The 18,535-nt window shown below is 36.7% G+C and overlaps 1 protein-coding gene across 1 annotated transcript; it reads right to left on the bottom strand.

Annotated features, from left to right (window-relative positions):
- Window positions 1-3,456: 3,456 nt before the first annotated feature.
- Window positions 3,457-13,792, bottom strand: LOC129716887 (uncharacterized). Its single transcript, XM_055666730.1, has 5 exons — window positions 13,708-13,792; window positions 13,278-13,501; window positions 13,125-13,224; window positions 13,003-13,068; window positions 3,457-3,605 (listed from the first exon to the last, which is right to left on the bottom strand). The coding sequence occupies exons 1-5, from the start codon at window positions 13,787-13,789 to the stop codon at window positions 3,457-3,459; spliced, it is 621 nt and encodes a 206-aa protein (XP_055522705.1). The 5' UTR covers window positions 13,790-13,792.
- Window positions 13,793-18,535: the final 4,743 nt, after the last annotated feature.

Raw genomic sequence — 18,535 nt, 5'->3', positions numbered from 1 at the left:
CGACAAATCGCGTCGGAAGCTAGATTTAAGCTTCGTCAAGATAGAGATGTTTTTCTAGCTTTGACGAAACTTTCGCAAAAATCTAATCCAACCATCATGTGTCTTCAATATATGCCATTCAACGTTATACTGGTGACAAAACAGCAGCTACATCTAATTTTAGATGTGACTGCCCGTAACGGCCCTCTAGACTTGCATTTAGATGCTACTGGAACTCAATGGCTAAATGTTGTTAAAGGAACTATTCTGTTTTACAGTTTCATAGCGGATATGAGAGTTGCTAGCACAGATAAAAGCATGAAACCATTTCCATTGGCATGCTTTTTCACAGAGGACCACCACACATCAAATTTGGAAATAGTAATCAAAACTATGATACATTTTTATAGCTCTCAAACCACCAGGCAAATTACTTCTGTAATTCGTACCATTACAACTGATTTTTCTTTAGCGGAAATCAATGCGGTTGTACAAGCCTTCAACAGAATGAGTTTGACTGAATATCTTGTTTGTTGTCATAAATGGATATCAAACCTGAAGGAAGGCAAACCAATACCATACGTGGTGCTGAAGTTATGTAGCTCACATCTTACGAAAATTATTTATAAAGATGTGGACAAATTTTTCAAAAAAGATGACCCGGACAACATGGTTTGCAAGATAACATTTGCATCCTTGTTCAATATAAGAGAAGTTGATAAAATTTATAAAATTTTATCAATACTTTTCTGTTACTTAATTTCAAGTTCACCATCCCAGAAAAAAGATTCGTATAATCAGCTCACAGCAGAGATCGAGCTGATTAATGATCCTCTTTTCGGAAAATGTGTCGAAGCAGAATCTCAAGGATATGTTTTCGACACAGAAGATACTGCACAGATGCAGTATAAAACAATTTTCGAATCTAGTCCATTCTTCCAAAGAGGTATGAATGAATACGCTAGACTATTAAAAGATATCCAAGTCAACGAAGAAAAGAACTTGGATTTATTCATAAAGCTTATGCTGAAAAAATATGTGGCTTACTTACCATTGTGGAGTCCAATTTTAACATTTAAAGAAGCTGTGGATTCTACAGACTTGAAAGAAATCCAAAAATCTAACCGCTCCAATAATGGAGTAATAGAAGGGTTTCATAAAATAATAAAAAAATCACAGGAGGGTTGTGTGCAAAGCCACGACCGCAAGTATGAAGTAGAATACTTTTACAAGAAAACCCGGCTGCTTGCGTGTCAGTAATTTTTTAATTTGTTGTTCAATTCAATATCGGATAAGATACCGATCACATCTTGGCGTTATCACTGACAGTGCGAATAAAGTATTCCTTGTGATAAAATAAACAGTGAAAAGCTGATTTAACACTCAAAACTAGACGTCTCATGTGTTGTCAAAATGAGCACTGCTACTGCTGCTGCTAAGGGAAGACTGCTGTTGTCGGTGTCTAGAACTAATATGAGCGGCTTCGACTGAAACAGGCTCTTATATAGGGATGAAAAACCTATCGATGGTAGTAGGAAATCATCGATAACTATCGATAGCCGTTTCAGTCGATAATTTCCATCCTTACTCTCATACAGACGAATAGCAAATTTAAAATGGCAAGGTCTATGATTCTGTCGACCGTGCTTGAAAAGCAATAATATTAACGACTAATCAGATCAGTCAAATTCCGCGCTTCAACAAGGATTGACCATTCTCAATAATATAGTTGCTTGTCATGATTTGGACTTGATAATTTTTTAAATTTGATTATGCGAAAAATTAATTTTTATGCTGATAATGAAAGTTTTACGGATGTTGTGCTCATGACTAAAGGAAAAGGTAATTCAGTAAGTTCTGAGACACGTAGATAAAGCCAAATATATATGTTCCAAATTTCTTGAAAGTGTAAATTGATTTAAGAGAAAATATTAACTCTTCAATTAGGTTTTTATATCATCCTGAAAAGGACAATTTGTTGTTTAATTCAATGTTTGATAAGATGCCGATCACATCTTTGCGTTATCACTGGCAGTGCGAATAAAGTATTCCTTGGGGGAAAATAAACACTGAAAAGCTTTCCAGAACGTTTTTTTTTTCATTGGATGCATTTGCTAGTGTGTCTGCTATCGCTCAGAGACAGCATTTCACTAAAATGCCACACTGCATCAGCTGGACCTGCTTATATAGATGCTGAGACCAACGTCAACCGCTGCGCTATCCGCGTTGCCACAGTAGTGGACGCTTCCGTTGCCATTGGTATCCGCTGCCCTGCATCACCTGGTCCTGCTATCAATGCTGAGACGCGTTCTGCTATCCGTTGCCATACCACAGCTGTGGCCGTTGTCCGCTGCACTGCTACTGCTGCTGTATCCCCTGCTGCTGCTAAGGGAGGACTGCTGTTGTTGTAGTCTAGAATTATAATGAGCGGCTTCAGGTGAAACAGGCTCTTATATAGGCTAAATAGCACATTTCAAATGGCAAGGTCTATGATTCTGTCGACCGTGCTTGGGAAGCAATCATATAACGACCAATCAGAGGCCAAAGTTTTCGTTTTGACAAGGCTTGACTATTTTCAATAGTACAATAGTTTGAAAAATAAAATGACAATTATCTGCATTTGGGAAGAATCTTAAAAGATTTTCCAATCTATTGCTGCAAGAACGAAGGAAATCCATCGAATACTAACCGATTTATTAGCATTTGAAATTGGACATATTTTTCACTTTTTTCGGTTTTAGATTTTCATTTCACATCCCTATGTAGCCGAACTTCCTGAGAGAAGTATTCTACTTCAAAAGAGATAAAGAATTGCAAGTTTGTTGGGGATACCGACAGAATAAGAGTTGATGATTACATCACATATGTTCATGATCCCTATGTGATGAACATAGTAGATCAATTTAATAACCAGATTCCGTCGAGCTGCAATGCCAGAATGAATCGAGGTTCTAAATTGAAAACAAATCATGACAAAAAACAAAACGTGATTACATCAACTCCTAAACAAGATTCTGTATGTCGAACACCTAGCAGTGCTTCCAGCTTGAACTCAACCAAATCTTGCTGGAAATACTCGGACTTGAGAAAGGCAAAAGAAACTTTCAAAAAAGGAAAGAGCAAAAAAAAATTACCTTTCTGTGAAAAACAATTAAAACCTGCAGATATTATGGTTAAACATTGGCAGGATAAAATGGACGCTCCAAATTTAAGCCCAGTTGAGGAAGAAAAAAATTTTCAAAATTTGAATCCAATTGAAGAGAAATTCCTTCCAAATTTAAGTCCAATTGAGGAATAACGATTCTTGGATACATCAGACGATGAAGTATTTCTTGGCTTAAGTACCACAGGAGAGTTCGCAGGGTTCGATAAATTTTTGGCCAACGGGTTGATAAAAGATATCAACTACTACACAGCCAAACGAAGCATAAATTGTGACCCTGTAAAAATCGTTTTAGTAAATAACCATTCTGTAACTTATAGCGATTTGAAGTCGTTGTTCAACAACGCATGGTTGACGAATTTCATGTTAGAAGACGTTGCTGAACTACTCAAGTCCAAATACAACAATGATGCATTCATTGTTGATTGTTCCTTCACGCCATTGTTGTTTGGATTACAGTCGGCTGAAAATAGCGACATTGACAATGTTTGCTTAAAAATGGCCCAACATGAGCTAATCATACTACCAATGCTTTTCAAAGCACATTTTACCGTTGCAATAATCAATAGAAGAACAAATGAATTTTTCTATTTGGATTCACAAACATCAAATTCATGTTCAAACGAAATGTTTCGAAAGTTACTGGGAAAGGTTACAAATAGAGATTTTTTCAGTAACCTATTACCAGTTGCGAAGCGTTGCAATTATCAGCGGGACAGTGTTAGCTGTGGTATTCATGTACTGAATACCATAGAACGTGTCCTAACTGATCAAACGCCTTATGATAGTAATTTTGATCCACAGGTGGCAAGGAAACATTTTCTCACATTGATTTTAAACAGCTCTAACAATGTGGAAAATATGTGTCCCGGATGTGGAATCATTGATAATTCCTCATTCACATTCCATTCCGATAGTGTTCGAATGAGCTCTACGACTAATATCGAACACTGGATACGATGTGATTCATGCAACAGATGGTGGCATGCTAAATGTGCAGGTATAAATAAAGAAAATGTATCGACAATCATGTTTACATGCATTATGTGCGAAAACATCGATTATACATTCAAAGAATAAAATGATAGATATAGGAAAAGACGCAACACGACTGTCAGTTGTGTTGGTCAATGTTTTCCGAAACGAACACTTATCAATGCAAAAAAGGTTGGTATGGCTTGTTCAATTATGTAATAAACCTTGTACCTTATCTTGGAGGTGGAATACAACTTTAATACAGATGTATTGGCTATGATACAAGTGACTAGAAAGCAAATAAATTGGTACAATTTTGGAAAAGATCCAAACATACAAGATCAAACATTGGAAAATGCGGAATACAGTTTGCTTAAACCGTATTAGCTAAGGTTCTCCAATGAGTTAACTCTGCCAGAAGGTTTTCTTAAAACCTATACTGCCGGTCACAAGCCCGGATAAAAGAGGAGTGGCTCATATATGCTGATAAAAGATAGAAGGGTGTCTATCGAGACATGACCACATGGTTGACGTGGGACTACGTAAATTATTATTCAATGACCTCCTCGAAATAGCGTAAAAACTCCATTCAATAAATAGAACCAATTAAAAATCGTATGTAAGTGAATATATGCTTGAAAATTTATACAAAAAAGGGAACAAAACACAAAACGCGTTTATAGTGCATCCAAAAAAATCATTCATTGAAAATCAGGGCAATTACCTTCTCATAATGATTATGCTATATTTTTAGGCTTTAGCATTCGTTTTCGTAACGACCTTGACTCGTATCGGTATACAATGATGAATGTTTTTTTTTTTCTTTTTTTTTTCAAATCAATGAAAATTCCCTATTATTCGATAATATCAGAAATTTTAGAACAAATATATTAAAAATATACAGTAAAGTCCTATTTTACACGGTTCTTTATTACGTCGAAATCCCAAATAACGCGGTTTTTTTGTACGGTACGTAGAATCGTGTATAAAAGAACTTTACTGTACATTGATTTAATTAAACAGAAAACCCATACGATTATTTTTTTTGCCTCATTTTTCTTTATTTTATTAGATTTACTTATACTAAACTTATTTGGGACCGCCTGAAAATAATCTTACAAACCGTTCAAAAGTAATCCGCGCTGTTTGAAAAAAAAAAAACGCGCAAAAGTATGAAAAAACCCGCGTAAAAAAATCCAGTGTATATTAACCATATTTAACTTGATTATAAATGTTCTCTCATCCGGTTTTTTTTTCATTTTTCTTTCCGCTACTCAACTTAATATTTTGCCTATACTACTGAATTGTACCATCGACCTGAGGAACCAGGAAATAGCTTGACCAGAATGAGACATTTGCGAACTTAAGGGTAACGTCGCCTACAGTCGACGCGAAATCTACATAATTGGAATGGCTAACCTAAGATAAGTAACCATTTTTTTCATATAATTATTCACTGCATCTTTCAATCGCATTTGCGCACAACTCTATACCCAACGCATGATGCTCTCAGATTATTTAAAAAACGCACTAAAAATAGTACGATGCATTTTTGAGTAAGGCCCTTTTGATGATCGTAAAATACAAAAAGTGATACACAAACAATTTGTCGAAAGTTTGTTTCATAGAACAAAGCCTTACTTTTGACATTGTCGGTTTTTCGATAAATCTCAAAGCAATCTGGTGTACTGAAAATTTGAGAAAATATTTTTTTATCTAACTGTTAGGGAGATTCATCGAAAAAACGACAACGTCAAAAGTAAGGCCTTGTTCTATAAAACAAGCTTGCTGATTATATAAAATGAACTTGCTTATTATATAATATGAATATAAGAATATCTGACAAGTTATTTCTTGAAATAAAGGTTTAGGAACGTGCTTTACAATGTTTATTTAATTGTTTTTATATCAATTTTGGTATTTACGTCCTTCAAAGGGCTTTACTGAGAAATGCACCGTGCGACGATTTAAAAATTTTTAAATAGTGTAGTGTGTTTAGATTTTTTCGATGCAATTTTTTATAAACAATCTGTAGGAGCACCATACGACGACCTTTGGTAAGGAAACCTCGGAAATCAATTCGCTTCTGTGTCTGTGTAAGTCGATGTTTCGACTTGCTTCGTAGGCGGGCCAGAATATAAACCGTTACCCAATTCGGTTTTAAAATATTCGAATATGAAAATTAATTAGAATAGAATCACTTAGTATAGGCACTAGAACCTGGTCAGTTTCTTGTGGTAAATTAAATTAGCCTGCTTAAGCGATATAACAGACCAAGTGTTCAATTTTGAGTATTGCCAATGATTGGTAACAATACAAAATGCAATTGTGCGTTCAATTTGTTTACTCAATTCTTTAGAATCTGGCCGGATTTTATTTTTCTGATTTTTTTTTCTTGAATAATGAATACTTATATTGATTTTCTCCACATCTTTATCCTACCTAGGGGAAGACCGAATACGACCACCCATACGACCAGTACCCAGTATCGCGCATGCAACGTGCAACGGGAAGGATTTCATGGGTGTATATACCAGGAGGTTAGTTTCTAATTACATCCGCTAACTAAGCGGAAAATACACACTTATTAACAATGACAATGACTTTCAACAATACCTGTTTTTTTTCTCGAGTTTTTTAGAGATCTTTCACTATGGCACCAGTCATCGGCTGCTTCGTTTTCACATCTGAATTCCCTCCTATGCGCGTGAATGGCGATGGTATATCTCGACCGTATATTATCATATGGGGTCCTTCGTTGATAAATGCAACTGAGCAAGCTGAATCACAGGACAAGGATAAAGTAGTGGAAAAAATCAATGAGTCCAAAGAAAAAAAAAACAGAAAAGTGTCCAAAAATGTACTTTCGGTACAAATAGTATAACTAATTTAACAAAGCCGACGATAGCTGTAAAAAATGTAGAAAGCATGAAGGCAGCTCTCCCGACTGCTCTATATCTGGAAGTAACTTGAAAATGGTTTTTCCTCGCTCAGCCATGCACTGGAACTGTCAGTAGCAAGCATGCTTCACCCGTAAAACTAACGCATCAATTTCTTACTAAAACTAAACAACCTACCGATGTATTTCATCGTAGGTGTATCACCGTCAGAAAGCTCGTAGAGTATAATCCGAAAACAACCATCTGCGCCAGTGCGCCAACACGGTAGCAAGTGACGGTGGTAACTGTGGTGTACGGAAAAAGACCAAGTCAAAGGCTAAGGCCGATCAGGATTTTGATTATGTAACACGTACAGCGTGTTTACCAACACGCGCGAAAGCAATGCAAATAAATACCGCTGAGCTGGGCTCGAGCGGCAGAAGATTCTTGATACAGTTCGTTGAGCTCTGATCCGAAATCCTTGGAGTTCACTGATCTTATTTTACCTAGTTGTGATATATTAAAGTAACCAGTGCCAAAACGTTGCAAATGTCTTAGGCGAACTCCCAAGCGACACTCTCTACTAGATCTTGCAATCTACAACAGCGATTATCGTATCTTTCACCAGTAACATTCAGCTATTCCGCGGTGCTACCCAGTACTAGTTCAACAGCATCATATGCGGGCGGTCTGCAAAAGCGCATGAACAGCAACTCAAGTAATAATCATTCAACAAGTCATTCGCTGATTGCATAAAGCACAACAACAGCAAGTACACCCGATGGGACTTTTCGCGTCACCTGCCTCCAAATTTCTAAGCGCCAAAACCGTTTCTCCGTTGTCGGAGAGCGTTAGTATTATCTGAATTGTCAGTGTTAATCACCGGATGGAAATAAATCTTCTAAGTGTATTATTTCGAATATTTTTCTATTAAACGAAAGGTTTGTGACCAACGATGCTTTGAACAACATGACAAAACATACATGTTATTCAGGAAAATTGCTTTGAAGTCAAGAAAATGTATCGATATTGAACGACAGATGTCTATCTAGCACGGAATGGAATGCCAATTTAGGCTTTTGGGGAAACATCAATTATTAACAGGATATTTGAAATTTTAAATGCGCAGAACACTCTGCTTTTTGATAATATAACTTCATTGGACTAATCGAAAGTTAGCGTTTAACGGGATTAAAGTGTTCGAAACTGAAAAATTTTCTTTCTGTATTTCAATGCTTCTTTAGTACAACTCTCTGTTTTCCAGAAACCGGAAGTCGCTATCTTGAATATCTAAATAGCTTCTGGAGATAATTCTCAGTCTTATCTCCAAAAGCCATCTTGATTCCGGAAATACTTTTGTTGGGCGGTGTTCGGTCGTTTTAGATTGTATTGGAAAAACCAGAAGTAACCTGATAATGATGACGTCTAAAGTTGTATTGTGTGCAACGTCTCAGTTTTAAAGAAATTTATTTAATATTTAGTCATTCTTCAGCCTATTATAGAAACAGGAAATAAATCAAACATTTTTAAAGTATTTATTGAAGCTTTTTAGAGGTTTGACTGGAGCCCGCCAGAAGGTGGCATTAGACACTAGAGGGTTATATATAAGATAAACATATGAATACAGAAAAATATGAAGAAATGTAGTACACTTAGGTCTTTTCCACGCGGGTTTTGGAATTTACGAGGATTATTTTCGCGTATTCTCCGCGTAAAAAAGAATATAGTGTATTCTAATTAAATGTAATAAGATTATAGTCAGGTTTTTTAAGCGGTTTTTTCATACGCGGTTTTTTACGCGGATTTTTGAATTAGCGCGGTTTTTTTTACGCGAATTTTCGAATTAATGCGGTTTTTTTACAAGGTACGTATCCACCGCGTAAAAAAACTGACTGTATTTTAATATCTTTGCTTTTTTCTAGACTAACTCTCGAAGGATACTTCAATGATTCTAAAGGCCCAATTACACACACGGCGTGACAACGCCTTTCTGACGAAATTTGTCAGTACCTTCTTTATACCTTCCAATGTGCCTTCTAGCATCTCCTTCCACTCGTCTACACGGAAAGCGCAATCGCGCCGTCTTGAGCACCGCCGTGTGCGCACCTTCTTGTCGTCAGGGGTTTCAATTCATGTTTGTTGGAGGAAAAAATCACAGGAGGGTTGTGTGCAAATCCACGACCGCAAGGTTGAAGTAGAATACTTTTACACAGCTCTACTTACGCTGTACATTAACCTACGGCTGGGCGAATCGGTTCGCGCCGCTTTGCGCGTTTAGCCCGGCAGAGGCCTTATGCGCACGGCCAACACAATAGAAAGGTGTTCTTCATATTGAAAATTAGACACGGCTTTACTGGAGTAAGCGTTGGCAAATGCATCAACCGCTAATACCGCCGCTATCGTGCGAAAGTCAGCCTGGTAGAGGCCTGAGACGTGGTGACCAACCACAGGGCAAGTGATTTGTTTAATTTGAAGGCAGCCACAGGCGCAACCCGCTGCTATCCTCTGTTACTGCTGAGTGCTGATATCTGCTGTCAACGTTGTGGACGGTCCATCCAGCTCACCTTCCGACTAATGAATGTAGCTAGTTTTCCCAGAAACACTCTTTTATAGTCGAAGGGTGCTACGAAATAGGCCACGCCTTTCTGTTCAGTTTTACCATTTTGTAATGTTCTTCAGGCGAATTATACCACAATTCGCATTTGATTTTTGTATCCAGCGAATAAACACCGATGGTGCTCTCACACACGCAACGATTTATCCCTAACCGTTTTGCGGCTTGTAACATCGAGCGATTACGTTTGCTCGCTGTTGCGTATTGCATCATGTTGCAACTTGGCAGCTGGGTGACGACAAAATTCTGTTCATGCTGAATGATTGAATCGACTTCATATTAACTCTGCATAGTCGAACTAACTGCTTTTGTGAATGCGTTCTAACAGGGCAGTTTGTTATTCAAAATCGGTTATGCTGATCACAGCCTTTGCGCTGCCCCAACAGTGAGGGGTTAACTCAATAAAGTAAAAATTTGACAACTACAATAGAATTTGATTGCATCCCGCACAGAATGTCTGCTTGTGTTGATGCCAGAAAATTATTAAACTTCATTTATTTTTCTATTTGCCTTGAAAAAAAGCATTTTGCGGTTCAAAATCGGTTGCTAATTACAACCTTTGAGCTGCCCTAACATTGGGGGAATTAAGATACACGGACAACATGCACTGTGGAAGCTATTTCACATTCAGTAAATTAGACGGGTGCGACAGATTTAAATTGCTAGGATGCAACACAGAATGCTTGACAAAAATTATTAACTTTCAATGACTTGTTTATTTGCCTTGAAAAAGGCATTTTGATTTCCAAAATTGGATTTCCTGATGGCAATCTTCATGCTGCCCCAACACGGGGAAAATAATGGCTGTCTGGCGACACACGTTGAGAAAAACCGCGCTGCTCCTGAGACGTGGTGACCAACCACAGGGCTAGTGCTGCTGCTAAGGAAGGACGACTGCTGCTGTCGCTGTCTAGAACTATTATGAGCGGCTCCGGCTGGAACAGGCTCTTATATAGGCCAAATAGCATGTTTTCAATTGTAAGGTATATGATCCTGTCAACCGTGCTTGGGAAGCAAGCATATAACGACCAATCGAAGGTCGAATTTTTCGTTTTGACAAGGCTTGACTATTTTCAATAGTGCAATAGTGTGAATAATAAAATTACAATTATCTTATTTTGGGAAGAATCTTAGAAGATTTTCCAATCTATTGCTGCAAGAACGAAGGAAATCCATCGAATACTGACCGATTTATTAGCATTTGAAATTGGACATATTTTTCACTTTTTTCGGTTTTAGATTTTCATTTCACATCCCTATGTAGCCGAACTTCCTGAGAGAAGTATTCTACTTCAAAATAAAACAACATACTGCTCGGTTAAAACTCAAATCAACAGCAGGCGGAAAATAATACAACGCGGCGTTGCCTGCGTCTTCGCCAATAGAAGGCGACGAGAAAAAAATGTGCTGTGTGAAAGGCATAATGCGTCTTCATGGAAGGCAGTCAAGTGCGCAGTAGAAAGTGATTGGAGACCGCCTTCTTTGCTGGAAGGTTCTGGTTGAAAGGCGTCTCAACGTAAGTCGCAATTACGCCTTCTAATTTGTATAAAGAAGGCGTCATTACGCCGTGTGCATATTTGAGCCTTAACTCTATAACTTCTATGATTTTAAAACAATTTTAGAACGATACTAAAATAAAACAAATCATGAACGACTTAAAAATTTAATATTAATTTAATATGATTGTAAACAAAATCTTAGTTCGACGAGCTGAGCATTTTTTGTATGTATGTATGTGTACGTGTAATTATACGCTGGCTTTTGTCGAACAAACACGAACACGGCAAGCATGCCAAACATGCATCGAACCAGGGATGCCACATACATATACAGATTTTTCTGTATTTTACAGATTTTTACAGAATATAGTCAAAAATACAGATTTTACAGATTTTTTTTGCTATACCGACAAACTGGAATCAATTTCAAAGTTAGAATTTGATAACACGGTTGTTAAAGTTTTGTAAAAAAAAACATCAGCATTATGTTGGTATCGATGCAGAAGAAGTGGAATGTGACTTAAACGCAGCGCGAAAACTAACGTTTAGAAATATTTGTTGGGATTTCTATGCAAAGTTTGTGAAACAAATTGCAAAGAGGTGCGACTTCACCGATCCTGTTGTAAAAACGGCAGCTATAAGTAATCTTGAATCGTTTGTGAAATTGGAAAATTTAAAAGATTTGATTCGTCAATTCCCCAAATTCGTATCAGTAACTGACCGACAAGGGCGGAATAACGAATTTCGCACGCTTAATACAAACTTTTTGATCGGAAGATTCATTGAAACAATTGACTTAACTTGATCTGATATGTTGGACACCCTTAGGCGGGATGGTAAATTTTTGTTTCCGTTACAGATCATTTGCTAGATTTTTTTAAAAATAAATTCACATTCTTCGACTTGGTTAGCACCAGGGATGGTATTCTGCGCGATTTTTCGGGACTCGTAAGTAATCTACGTAGAAAACTGTATTCTACGTTTTCTACGGTAGAAAACCTCTTGCAAGTAGAAAACTCTCAAACACTCGAAAATTCACAGTAAGAGTCATAAAATGCCATTCGCTGCGCTGATTAGGTGTATTTCAGTAAATGGAGAATTAATATAACTATTTTGTTATTATAGCGAAACAAGCAATGATGAAGAAACTCAAAAAAGTAATCAAAGTTTTCACTCAACGGTGTGGTCTTAAATTGGTCTGATCAAGTTAAATACTTAGGGCTAATTTATGATAAGAATCTTACTTTCAAGGAGCACATTGAAAATATCCAGTCAAAGTGCAATAAGTATATCAAATGTTTATATCCTCTTATCAACAGGAATTCTAGACTTTGTCTCAAGAATAAACAGTTAATTTACAAACAAATTTTTAGGCCAGCAATGTTATATGCAGTTCCCATCTGGACAAGTTGTTGTACAACCAGGAAGAAGACACTTCAAAGGATTCAGAATAAACTTTTGAAAATGATTTTGAAGCGTCCTCCCTGGTTTAGCACGAACGAGCTACATAGGCTCACTAATGTAGAAACATTAGAAAATATGTCAAGCCAAATTATCAACAAATTCCGACAAAAATCGTTGCAATCCTCAATTGCAACGATTAGCTCACTTTATAGTCAGTAAGATAGTTTTAAGTTTATTTTAAGTTTTGTTTTATTCTTTTAGATATTAGTACATAAATAAATCATTACAAACATTTCCCCCTATAAAAAAAAAATAAAAAAAAAGAGCGAAAGGAGAAAATGACTGCCAAAAGAATGGGATCTTTCAAATTCATATTTAAAAAAATAAAAAGAGATAAAATATTTTTCAAAACTGTATTTAGATTTTCTGAAAATAATTGATAAAAAAAGATATAAATATAAATACATGTTATAGCTAAAGATGCCTTACATTCTCGCATAAAGCGCCGTAGGCAGTTGAAACAGCTCTCTAGTTGTGCCTTGTAAGCCTCTTTGTCTGCAACAAAAAATATGTGTTAGCTTCGGTTTATTATTATTAATTTTTTTACTTACCGGAGCGACTTATGCCCGCTTCGTCAATTTGCCGCTCTAGGGCACGGGCTAGCGAGAACATCCGCCGCTGTAGTGCCGCTAGATCGGCCATGTTTTTATTCTGAAAAAGAAAATGCTGTTATATAACCCCTAACTTAAAACACCTACACTTACAATCTTTCTTAATACGCGGCCTCCATAGCGAGACGCCGGATGCCACGGCCCCGGATGTGAAGATCCCGGACGCCGCGGTCCCGGTTGACGCGGTCCCGGTTGACGCGATCCTTGTTGCCGCGGTTCCGGGTTCTCAGCTTCCGGCGGAGGCGGTGGCACGATGTTGTCTGCTGCAGTCGCCGGTGATAAATCCACAGAACTGTTATTACTTTCTTGACTCATTTCTGAAAAAATAATATAAAAAAGTGAATTTAGAAACTAGATTTCATGCAAATTGTACTGTCATGACTTTTTTCTGCCATTGCACCCGTAGAGCATAATTGTTGTATCTAATCGAGACTCCGCGACTAGATACATTTATATATTTATGGGTGAAATGAGCGTCTTACGTCTTTTGAAAGAAATAGTTAATGAAAACATGCAGACTTACGTTTTTGCCTTTCTCCTAGAAAGGTATAGCAATCACTGGAAAAACCGAAGGTATAAAAGTGGTCCCAATGGCCGAATGTCATATACCACTCGACTTCTTTCGACGAACTGAGCATTTTATGTATGTATGTATGTATGTGTGTATGTGTGTGTGTGTGTGTGTGTGTGTGTGTGTGTATGTGCAACTTTTTTTTCTCACTCACTTTTCTCAGAGATGGCTGGACCGATTTTCATAAAATTAATTGCAAATGAAAGGTCTAGTTGCGCCATAGGTTGCTATTGAATTTCATTGTAATCGGATTTTTAGTTTAGAGGTTATGTATCAAAATGTAAAAATCACGAAACATCAATATCTCAGAAACCACACAACCGATTTCAATAAAACTGGTTTCAAATGATTGGGCTGTCCCCAGAACCTTTAACTTTTGAATTTCGTTATGATTGGTCATATGGTTCAAAAGTTATGTAAAGAAAAGTTATCCTGAGGTTGTTTAAACTCACTCATTTTTCTCAGTGATGGCTGAACCGATTTTCACAAAATTAGTGTCAAATGAAAGGTCTATTTGCCCCATAGGTTGCTATTGAATTTCATTGCAATCGGATTGTAACTGTGTCCGTTGTTCATAAAAATGTGAAATCACATAATGAAAGTAAACATATTGACTTTCTCCTAACGATCACTGGCTAATTAAAAGGTACAAAAATGATTGAAATGGCCGAATGTCATATACTACTCAACTTAGTTCGACGAATCGAGCATTTTCTGCATATATGCATGTATAGGTGTATATGTTTGTGTGTGGGTGTGTATGTGCACCTTTCTTTCGCACTCACTTTTCTCAGAGATGGTCTGACCGATTCTTTCTATCTTGGTGTCAAATGAAGGGTCTATTTGCCGCTTAGGTTGCTATTGAATTTCATTGTAATCAAACTTTTAGTTTTGGCGCTGCGTCAGAATGTGAAAAACGCTCTTATATCTCAGAAGCTATGAACATAGTTGAATTCAAATAAATGGGCTTTCAAACCCTTAAACAATGAATTTCATAATGTTTAAACATGTGGTTTGAAAATTATAGAAAGAAACGAAACCCGCAGACTGTTTAAAACTATACACACTTAAATTTTTTTGCCGGATCTCGGTAATTTTTGCCGAGAACGGCACCACTGAGTGCTCGGTTAGAAAAAAAAAAAAATAACAGCTGTCACATTTTTTCGAAAATCTCGGTTCAACCTAACTGAAGTTTCGGCACAAAATATTAACGAGCCGAAATATCAGTTAGGTGAACCGAGATTCACGAAAAAATGTGACAGCTGTCATTATTTTTTTAACCGAGCACTCAGTGGTGCCGTTCTCGGCAATAAATTTAATATTGTACTATTTCAATGCTTGCGGCCTTGCTCGGGATTGAAGTTGAAATCAAAAGTCATTTCTATCATTTCACTTTTTGCCTTTCTCCTAGAAAGGTATAGCAATCACTGTAAAAACTAAAGGTATAAAAGTGCTCAAAAGGGCCGAATGTCGTATATCACTCGAGTCAGTTCGACGAGCTGAGCATTTTCTGCATGTGTGTGTGTGTAACGCTCTCCCAATCTCACTCGATTTTCTCAGAGATGGCTGAATCGATTTCAATGAAATCAATTCCAAATGAAAGTTCTAGTTGCCCTGTAAGACCCTATTGAACTTTATTGTAATCTGATTTCTATTTTAGAAGTTATGTATCAAAATGTAAAAATCACAAAATATCTCAGAAACTACACAACCGATTTGAACAAAATTGGTTTCGAATAAACGGGCTACCTAAAAAACCCTTAACTCTTGAACTTATGTAGATTGAACATGTGGTTTAGAAGTTATGGAAAGAAACGTGTTCGGAGACTATTTAATCTCACTCATGTTTCTCACAGATGGCTGGACCCATTTTCATAAAATCAGTGTCATATGGAAGGTCTTGTTGCCTCATAAGACCCTAATGATTTGTTTTGCAAACGGATTATTACTTTGCCTGTTAGGTTGAAAAATGTGAAATCCAGCTATGATAAGAAACATATTCCGAAGACTACTTGGACTCACTCACTTTTCTCAGAGATGGTTGAACCGATTTCCACAAAACTAGTGTCAAATGAAAGGTCTAGCTGCCTCATAACACCCTATTGAATTTTGCTGTAATCGGAATGTAACTTCGTCTGTAATGTACCGAAATGTGAAAATCACTAAACTTCATTACCTTAGAAACTACACAACAGATTTGAACAGTATTGATATCGAATGAACGGGATAGTTAAGGGTTAACTGATGAATTATGATTGAACACGTGGTTTCAAAGTTTGGCTCCCCCATACGTTCCCTTTTCATTTGATTGTAATCAAACTTAAGCAACCGTTATGTTTTAATTTGTAAAACAACGAAAGTCTATTATCTCAAGTATTACACGACTCATTTGAACATAACTAGTGTCATACAAACGAGTCATCTCTCAAACTTACAAATAACAAACTTCATAAAAATTTGATATACTAGTTTTGTAAAGAAAACAAATTCAAAGACTATTCAACACTATAGCTGCTTTGATCAATATATATGGCCTCAACATGATTTAAATGTGGTATCGTACTATTTGAGCGTTCCCGGTATCGCTCGTGATTAAATTGTTCGAAATTAAGAGTCATTTCTTATATTTCACTATTTCTGAAGCACTAACAGTACGTCCAATTTCATATTTTATACTTTAATTACAACATCAATATTTTAGAACCCAAAGAGTGAATATACCTTTTTGGATTTAAGCATTCATGTAAATCTATTTTTACAAATAATAAGTTTGAATGAGAAAGGCTGAGTCCGACCGCTAGGTGGATTAATTTAGGTTTTTTTTCAATTTTAACACGGCTTTCGAAATCAAACACAAAGTTACTTTACAAACTTTATGTGGCGTCATCACGAATTGATACCTTTTCAACGGCGTTAGAGCTAATGATGGCATGCGACGATGAGTTGGTCCATGTCAAATGAAAACGAAATTGGAATGGAAAGGATAAGGCAAAAAAGGATTTTCCTTGTTTTAGCCCTTTCGTACTTTCCACCCTTTCTTGCATAGCGTGATTTCGCTTGCACCCACGTAGGAATTGGAGAAAGTCTATTCTTTGCTAGTATGTGAGTTAGTTACCTGTCATCCTGCTTATCCTGCGTGGGGTTGTGTCGCCTTTGTTTACCTGTTTTTTAACGTAAAATAAAGAAGCTTGTTTTTTAGAGATAAGATTGTGTTAGTATTAAACGCGTGGAGGTAGAGAATGCTTACCGACGCGACGTATTCAAAGTAATAAGTTTAAGAGGAAAGGAAAAATTCTTATCGTCTCTTTTAGATTTGTATTAACATTGAGGGTAGAAAAACCCAATAAGTTTGTGTATGTTCATAAATTATGTTTCTATCTTTGTTTGATAGACTAGCATTGGCCGATACCGCGGGGCCTGAATATCGGTATTTTTTATCGATGCAACTGACGTTGATATTAAGCCGGATCGTTACTTTCGCCCCGATATTTTTAAGATACTGAAGGGAAACTATAAAATCGGAGAATTTATGGATACGAACAATTGCCTGAATGTCAAACAGCGCGGAAATTTGACTCTTTTTGTAAAAGACACTAACAGATTGCATATACCCGCGCACTTCTAAGATGTTTTTCGTTCCTCTTGCGAGAAAAATTGTTTCGCAATTGACAATACTGTCTATGCAGAGCAAAATCGGAATCGCCGCGTCACTCACCTGACAAGCATTTTGTGGTGAATGGCTCAGTATTCCAATAATTATACAGCAGTCTTTTTATGCGAGGGTTTTGTCTCAATTTTTTATGAAAACGCGTAAAAATGACTAAATTGAGTTGAAAAGATAAAAGATAACTATTTTTTAGCTATGTTTGAATATGAGAGTGATCAGTTTAAAGATCAAAATGCAACATTTTCATCAGAAATTGTGATTTGTTTGTGAAACGGACAACTCTAAACATAAAACGGAAGCTTAACTAAAATTAGGTCCATGTCTTGTACCGTTTTGGAGCACTGCAGAATATTTCGTGTGCCATATTTAAAATATTCTTAACATTGTTGAACTGTATCTTCAGTCTTTAATAAGTCATCTTCTCAACATTGCAGAGACTTGTAATATTTTTTTGTAGAAAGGCAGACAATAAAGAATAAAACGCCAGAACTTTTGTGCTGCCTGAAATTTCAAATCAGGCCGCAGACGCGCTTATGCTATTGCACTGATTTGTATGTGACATATGATTCACACCGTGGTCCCATTAGGTCTATTGACAGGGATACCAAATGTGCAAATACACATGTAACACATGCATGTCGTTAGTGTATTAACGTATTTTGATTCAAATTTTTACACACGGTTTTCAAATTTCTTTATATGAACATGCTGCCGGTAACCGCAAGTCAGTCCCATCTGTAAAAATGTTAAAACGAGAAAACAGCTTCGAAAGATATTTCATTCACGCTCAGTTATCACTTATTTAAAATGAATTCTATTGACAATATTCAAGCTAAAATATAGTTTGCATACTAGCCTGCACTAATTACGTTGTAAAAACCATTGATATAATTGATTTTATGATAAAAACCTTGAGTGTGACTGACTTGCCGTTACATTCTACACCGAAGAGAAAAGTAACCGCAAGTCAGTCACATTGCCATGTTGAAACTATAGTGCGTGTTGACGTGTTGTTATTCGTTGCCGTGGAAAACTGTCAATCCTTCGCTGTTAGGAAGTGTATGTTCATGAAAACCTTTTAAGAAATGTCGACGTTGGAAAATCTCATGATGT

The sequence above is a fragment of the Wyeomyia smithii genome, chromosome 1 (assembly GCF_029784165.1).
Source record: "Wyeomyia smithii strain HCP4-BCI-WySm-NY-G18 chromosome 1, ASM2978416v1, whole genome shotgun sequence".
Classification (NCBI taxonomy): domain Eukaryota; kingdom Metazoa; phylum Arthropoda; class Insecta; order Diptera; family Culicidae; genus Wyeomyia; species Wyeomyia smithii.
This window is presented reverse-complemented; position numbering and strand designations above follow the sequence as displayed.